The sequence below is a fragment of the Pinus tabuliformis genome, chromosome J, assembly GCF_031772625.1.
Source record: "Pinus tabuliformis cultivar Carrire ecotype Pingquan chromosome J, CPIR1, whole genome shotgun sequence".
Classification (NCBI taxonomy): domain Eukaryota; kingdom Viridiplantae; phylum Streptophyta; class Pinopsida; order Pinales; family Pinaceae; genus Pinus; species Pinus tabuliformis.
This window is the reverse complement of record NC_142295.1, coordinates 937,435,861-937,443,314: the sequence shown is the minus strand read 5'-3', so window position 1 is coordinate 937,443,314 and position 7,454 is coordinate 937,435,861. Positions and strand designations below refer to the sequence as shown.

The window sequence follows — 7,454 nt, the reverse complement described above, 5'->3', positions numbered from 1 at the left end:
TGGATGCGCCGAAGTTTGGAGCTTGTGTGTTTTCCCAGAGTAATTGACCATACCATTGACCATGCAAAACGACAAGATACATTTAGGAATTATGACAGTGGGGAAGGCTAGGCCAAGAGGACTTGGACCTTCCGTGAGGGGAAAATTAATAACAATCTGGAGCAGAGTGAAAATACCAACAATAACAACTAAACCTAGTAAGGAAACCCCCGATTGAGCGTAAACAAAGTGGTTTGTTGCCAAATACCAACATTTCTCCATAGCCATGATAACCCCACCACTGTCGAGAACATTCATAACTCTGCCACCCTTCACAGTTAATTGAGACATGTTGTGCAATGATGGTAGTTGGATATCATGATCATGCTATGACAAATGGGGGAGGGTGGTATCCATGCCTCCCACAATGATCTATGCTCATCACCCCATGTGGGTATTTAATAAAAGGAGAACATGAGGGTGGACTTTGATTTAGTTATGCATGCATGGGAACCTTTTAATATAGTCTCCTTTGGGTGCAATCACATGTTTGACCACTACCTCAAAGTGTCCCATGGCTCTAGATTAAGCCCTCATAGAAATTGAACCTTGCCTAATAATGAAAAACTCCTCATTTTTCCCTATTAAAACTAACATATTTGAACTAATGATATGTTTATCTGTCCTAACATTTCTTTCCTATTTTATTGTAAAGCAGGTCTATACTCTAAATAAGTTAATATTTTACCATTCAAAATTATAAAACATTTATAAATTTTTTTAATATTTTAAAACCGACCTTTCGATTATGAATAAATGAACCCCATATATCTTTTTACAAGAAGATAAATCGTTAAAAGATTTGAAGATAAAATATATTTTTAGAAAAAGGAAAATATACTAATCTGAAATAACAGTTTGCTCTTCGTTTTAGATTTCCAGTTCTGTGGATAAAAGAGCGCACAACAAGGGCAGCGCATCTCGATAGAGTCGGATCATCTCGAATAGGTGAGATTTCTTACATGGTAATTTTGGTCTTAATATTATTATTAAGAGGATGCTTACTGTTCTGGTTAGTTGTTTAAGAAATAGCCAGCTTTCACAATGGCCCCTTTCCCATCCAGGGTGAAGGTAAGTTTTCTTGTACATTTGACTGTGTGGGGTAGAAGCACCCACTAAATCTAGAGGACCCAATTGGAAGTTGGTGAGCTGGGCTTTCATTTTAGAGGCCAGAGGGGTTCTTCCCTGTTTATTTCTGCAGTGCTGCCAATCCCTCCAGCTTGGAGTCTGCTCAGATTGTCCTAAGCATTGTGCGCGACTGTTTCTTTTCTGGGTATCCAATGAGCGTTTCAATGGCATTCTGATCCTTTGCTGTGTTGAATAGATCCCACATTTTAGAGGTAATATTGGCATTCATACTGGTCACTCTGATTCGCAGAATTCTATTAATCATCTCATTGAATTGATCTATTAATGCGATTTGTTTTGGGTTTATACCGTTGGGAATGCCGATGTGTTGCTGCAAATTTGTTTGGTTTTGATTTGCAATGTTGGGTCGCGTTCCATTGTATTTCCCCAGTGCTGCCATGCATTAGCCCTGTTAAATTCAGATCGCTGGTATGGGAAGTAGAAGCTTGAAATCGGAGTGTAGTTAAGAATGTAAAATCGTCTTGTAATTGGCGGTGGAATGAATGTCTTTGCCAAGTTGACCAGGGTTCAATCCAGAAGACAGGTGCTATTCCCCTTTAGGTTGTATATCTCAAAATTATGTAGCTCCAAGTTTTTGTTCTCATGGGCATTACGGAAGCAGCTTTAAGTTTCTAGGGCAGTATTGTTTCCAATTTTGTGCTCGTGAAGCTCAGGGATCAAATGTAAGTTCGGCCACTTGCAAATATTGTATCATCACAACATCACAGTCTATCTGTTTAAGATTTCGCTAATAGCGGTCCTAGTGACCCTGGTCTCTCTCCAAATCAACATGTTAGAAGTTTGTAGAACAATTGGATCTGAAGATCTGCTTGAGCTTAGGTCTGATGTTTCTCATTTTGCTTACCTACTAAACCTTTCTGGTCAAATGTATTTAAGCATACTAGTGTTTCTTAAACTATCTCATTTCCTTGACATCTGATAGTTTCGCAGCTTGATTACCCTTTTGGTTGCCTGATTTGCATGAGTTGAGCCATGTAGTGAGAAATTTGATGTTAAACTAATCTTTTTACTGCTTCACTCACATTGCACATTTAACTCTCTATGCAGGGAATTATTTAAGCCTTTACTTTGTATGTTGAATCTAATTTCAAGGTCTTATGGGTTATTGATTGAGGTTCAGACTCTAGAATAGTTTACTCAAATTCTGAAGATATTTATATCTGCAATCATCCTTTTTCATAATTCTGACACTGAATCTCGGTTTTTATGGGCTATTGATCGAGGTCCAGACTCCAGAATTGTTTACTAAAATTTTGAAGATATTGATATCTGCAATCATCCTTTTCTTAATTCTGACATCGAATCTCGGTGTGAAGACTAGCTAGATGTACATCCCTTTAATATGGTCTTTTTATGTTGTTTTTCCTTACTAGTATTGAGCCTTATGGTATCCATTTCTTGCCAAGAGCATCACTGGGTCAATAGAAATGTTGTGCTGGATTTTGCGTTGCATAGATGGATGCAGTGGTAGACATTTCCTCTGATACCTTAATTCATGGATAAGTTGCAAAGTAGGATGTAGATAGAAATTGGAGTTTCCAGCAAATGAATGGCCATCATGAAAATGGTGTTGTGTCTGATGATCCATCCTCCCAGTGCTCTGCAGATTTAACAGAATCTAGGAAAGAGAACAATATGGAAGATGCAGACACAAACATGGGAAGCAAAAAAATGGATGGGCTTCAAGAACATCCAACTCTAGCAGAGGATATTGAATCTGAATTGCCAAGGAAAATTGAAGGAGAAGTTGAAGTGATCTTAATAGAAAATGGGGGTTCGAATCAGACTGGGGACATGTATGTTGAACAAGAGAAGCAGACTAATTTAATTCTTGAAGGAGATGATGCATCAAAGCCTTGTCAAACAAAAAACAATCCAATGGCTACTGAGGGATGTTCACCATTGCTTATGTTGTTTTTTGCTCATCCTAAGTGATTATTTCCTTTGAATGAACATTTATGAAAAACAAGTATGATTAAATATTGTGATTATAATGCAATGTTTGATTCTATTCCAGGGGATCAAAATGGTATCTAATCCACTTTCTACTCGATTGAAATCAAAGAAGGTTAACTCCACTGTCCCAGAAACTGGTAGAACTACAGAATCTCAGAACCAGAAGTTAAGAAATTCTCAGAAATCAAGTACTTTCTTAAAGGGAAACCCAAAAGCTACAACCAGAAATAATATAGATACAAATTCAAAATCTAAGAAAAATACGGTAGAGGTATCTGAAGCTGATAAAGGTGAAATCACGTTGCCTGCTTCAAACAATCCCCTTCGTAGGTCAGTTAACCATGGATCTGCAAGGTCAAATTACACTGTTCCACAGCCATTTGCTTTGGCAACTGACAAAAGGGATTTTACTGGAGTTCGACCTGCTGATAATGAAATTGTTGAGGGCAAAGATAAGCATACCGTTGCAAATAGTATCACATCTTCCTCAGTTTCCAAAAAGACACAGGTAAAAATGATCAAAGCAGGCTTGGTGGATCTATCCTTTAAAAATTATTAAGGAAATATGAAGGGGGTGTAAAGCTTGATTATTTTGATGGTGTCTGTGGTGGGCACATTGCAGTTAATGTATACATAGTTACAATTTTTTTAATATGTGCTTGGCATATCAATTAGTACACATCCTCACCATTTATTTTATGGTTGTTAGTTGGTTGTGAGGACTGCTTTGACCCAAACATCCGACAAGTCTTTGCGTTCTGAGAGCTTGAAGTAAGTCACTTCATCCTTGTTTGTCTGATATCTCCTGGCATATTTTGGCCAGAACAAAGAAGGCCCAGAAAGTAGTACTTTGTTTTGTGTTTCAAGACTTATGCTTGTTTTGTGCTGGAAAACATTATTGCCTGGAATTTAATATTAAAATAACTCTTTAATCTGATTTAGTGGTGGAAACATATTGTAAACACTTTTTCTTGTTTTTCCAGGGTGCATGAGCAAAGTATAAAGGTTCCCACACATGTAGATTCAAAGAATGATGAGGAGGAAGACAGCTGTTCTGTTGGCTCCTCGTATCCTTCCATTTGTAAAATTATATGATTGTAAACACAGTAATATGATGTTGAATTATCAGTGAGCAGTATGGCCATTTGATCTTTTTTGGCATAATTGCTTTTGTTTGTAGCTTGCTATTGTCTTTTGCATGTGTGTTGTTCTTAATTAGTTTCAGAACTGCAACTCCAACCCAAGCTTTGAAGGACGGATCAGGCAATGGTGCCTCTGGCATTAGCTTCAGTTTTAGATGTGATGAGCGAGCAGAGAAACGGAAAGCGGTATATTTTATTGTGTTTGGTTTGAATTTATTTGTTTTCTCAATGTCAATGCTTTTAAACATTATTAAGTATCACTCCAGAGTGAATTTAGAGTTGCTATAAACAGTATTATGCTGATATTATGTTTGATTTAATTTTCCAGTTCTACTCAAAGCTAGAGGAAAAGATCCATGCAAAGGAGTTGGAAAAAAACCAATTGCAAGCCAAGTCCAAGGTTGTTACTGACTACAGCATTTATTCTGACGAGTTATTTTAATTTTTAGTTGATTGACAGTTGCTCGGGATAAACATATTCTTCTCTCCTTTTTCATGCATTTGCTACTTTTAAGCTTCTCAGTGAGAAAGTCATACCCTGGCTTCATTATTAGGGCTGTCTTGCTTATGCATCGTACAACTTGTTGCAGGAAGAACAAGAGGCTGAGATCAGGCGGCTTAGGAAAAGTTTGACATTTAAAGCCACACCCATGCCTGAATTTTACCAGGAAGCGACACCTCCAAAAGTTGAAATCAAGAAGGTATATAGTTAATACACTTCATTGCCTTGGCTTAGGGTTTGATTTGTGTAGTATTAACTATTTTCGAATTGTTGCTCACTTGGTTGGAACTTGTTGTTCAAAGAACACATTTAAATTAACTTGGATGTCATGCTAGAAATAAGGAATGCTGAAATAAACAAATTCTCATATCTGTATGTTCTTTCATAATTGATGGTTTTGTGAATATCTATGGGGTTAGCTATCCAGGGCCTCTCACATCATGTTATTTCTCATTATGTTAAATGAAATGCAGATACCTCCCACCCGTGCAAAGTCGCCTAAGCTTGGACGTCGAAATAGTGGTAAAGAGGCTCGTTTTAGCCTTGAACAGAATAAATCCACTGGAGCCCTGCAAGAGCTCACTGAAGATGAGAATTCAGACAAGGGCTTCGGTAAAGACATTGCTTCTTCAAAGAGGGCTTTGAGAAGATCATTATCCAAGACACCTTATACACCAAAAACTCCAAAATCGAACTTTGATGAAATAAACCTAAAACAGCAGACTATAGATCAGCCAAAAGTTAAATCTGCTGTTGGGTCAACTGAAAATGGTAATCTCACTACAACCAGGGTTCAGAATACTTCATCCAGTGTTTGTAATGAAGATAAAGTTAGCTCGAAGGAGCTGGAGCCCATTAAAGAAAAAGTAAATGTTGAATCTTCACAATTGGATGATGAGATTGCCAAGATCATGGTCAACGATAATCAACCAGGTGAGCTTGATGAAGGAAGAGCAATTCTGCAGGAATATGAAGTAGTTGAAGAAAAAGATAGCACTGAACCTCTAAATGGACATAATGAGATAGTAGAAGTGGAGGTTACTAATATAAGTCAACCGAGGGAGTCTGATGAAGAGAGAATCGATGAGCAGGGTTTGGTAGCAGTTAAAGGGAAGAACAGTGCTGAACCTTTAAATGGGCGTGATGAGATTGCAGAAGTCAAGATTAACAGTGATCAACTGAGGGATTCTGATCCTCTTGTTCACACGGTTAAAGCTGTTGAAACTGGTTGTATGGAGCTAGCAGCAGATAAATTACAGGACTCACATGCCTCTAAATCCAAGAGCAATGTAAGCAAAGTGCCATTGCGTTCTAAGACTCAGAAGATAGAACAGATCCCATGTAATGGTGTAGATGCAAATGGAATAAAGATTAAATTGTCAAGGTCTAGTCAACAAGGTTCAACCCAGGAGTCCTTTGAATCAAATGGGAAAGGCATACAAAAATTAGGACGAGAGTGATTCAAAGCAATGACACCCTCTTTGGCCAGTTCAAATAGGGAGAGTGTTAAATCCACGTCTTCTAAAAGAACCAACAAGGGAAGCAATGACATGGCTCGAGTTGTTGGAGATGTTGCTGTACAGTCATAAATTCAAAAGTCTTTATCTCCTGGCTTTGATAAATAATTAGGGTGAAACATTCACTATTCGGGTGAAGGGGAGGCCGCTCTATGCATGTTTCTAATGTTCCGACTCTGCACATTCTGGAAATAGCTGTATTCATCAGCCTCACAATTGAAGGTACAACTGAGTCGCTTCCAGATTACTCGCATGCATTGACAAAGTGTTTGATTTCTGTGTTCATGAAAGTTTGTAGCTGTGTGCATTTTGATTAGAAGATGTGTGCCAAATAACTTGGGTTTATGTTGGACTGAGTGGCTAGTATGGTTGGGGAACTTGAACAATTGAGTTTGCAGTCTGCGGTATGAAAAAGTGGTGCTATCAATACTTATATCAATTCTTCATGATTTTTTCATTGATAAAATGTGTAGTAGTGAGTCTAGTGACAGTAGGCAGCTGTACCTAAAAGTGTGGGTTTAATTTTTTGATTACTACTGTGTACATGGTTGGAAAACCTGAAAGTATCAAAATTGTATTTTGCATGGACTGATCCAGTGTCTAGACTTGGAGGCTTCTTTCACCTGTCATTTAGATAAGAACATAGTACTATGGTCGTCACTTCGTTATGATGTGTAAACTTAGATTTGACCAGTACTGATGGTGGAAGTATTCTGGATATATGCTGTTACAAGCGATGCACATGCAGTAATAATGCTTTTGCTTTCCTGGCTGTTAGTCTAATTATTGTCTTTCTTACTTGTCTTATAGCTCAATGTCTGATATTTGATCATATGAGTAGCTTGTAGTTTGTTAGTGCATTGGTCATTTTAAGTTAGAATTTGTCTCTATACAAGAAGTGTCTTTCTAAGTTTTAGGAGGTTTGTTAGATCTAGTTGGATATGAGAGGTTCTCTCCAACTAGTTGGCTCCTATTTTGGTGTGTGGTTGAACTGTCAACAGTTCATTAGTGTGCTCAGAAAATGTCTCTATCACGAGGCATTGCTTGATATATTTATATGTGGACAATTATTTGTTGAATAGATCATCATCACATTTGTGTTTGTGAAACAATGTTTACTCTCCCGTTTCAGTAAATCTTTTGGCGATA

General features: G+C 37.7%; 1 protein-coding gene across 1 annotated transcript; it reads left to right on the top strand.

Moving 5' to 3' along the window:
• Positions 1-3,214: 3,214 nt before the first annotated feature.
• On the top strand, positions 3,215-7,088 carry LOC149229859 (uncharacterized). Its single transcript, XM_089381145.1, has 7 exons — positions 3,215-3,652; positions 3,854-3,915; positions 4,128-4,211; positions 4,370-4,472; positions 4,615-4,686; positions 4,877-4,987; positions 5,262-7,088. The coding sequence occupies exons 1-7, from the start codon at positions 3,215-3,217 to the stop codon at positions 6,246-6,248; spliced, it is 1,857 nt and encodes a 618-aa protein (XP_089237271.1). The 3' UTR covers positions 6,249-7,088.
• Positions 7,089-7,454: the final 366 nt, after the last annotated feature.

Excerpts from the sequence above, each read along its gene's own strand:
- LOC149229859 (XM_089381145.1), top strand. The coding sequence starts at position 3,215 with ATGGTATCTAATCCACTTTCTACTCGATTGAAATCAAAGAAGGTTAAC. Across the intron at positions 4,212-4,369 it reads AGCTGTTCTGTTGGCTCCTC|AACTGCAACTCCAACCCAAG; the intron begins GTATCCTTCCAT and ends AATTAGTTTCAG. Across the intron at positions 4,988-5,261 it reads CAAAAGTTGAAATCAAGAAG|ATACCTCCCACCCGTGCAAA; the intron begins GTATATAGTTAA and ends AATGAAATGCAG.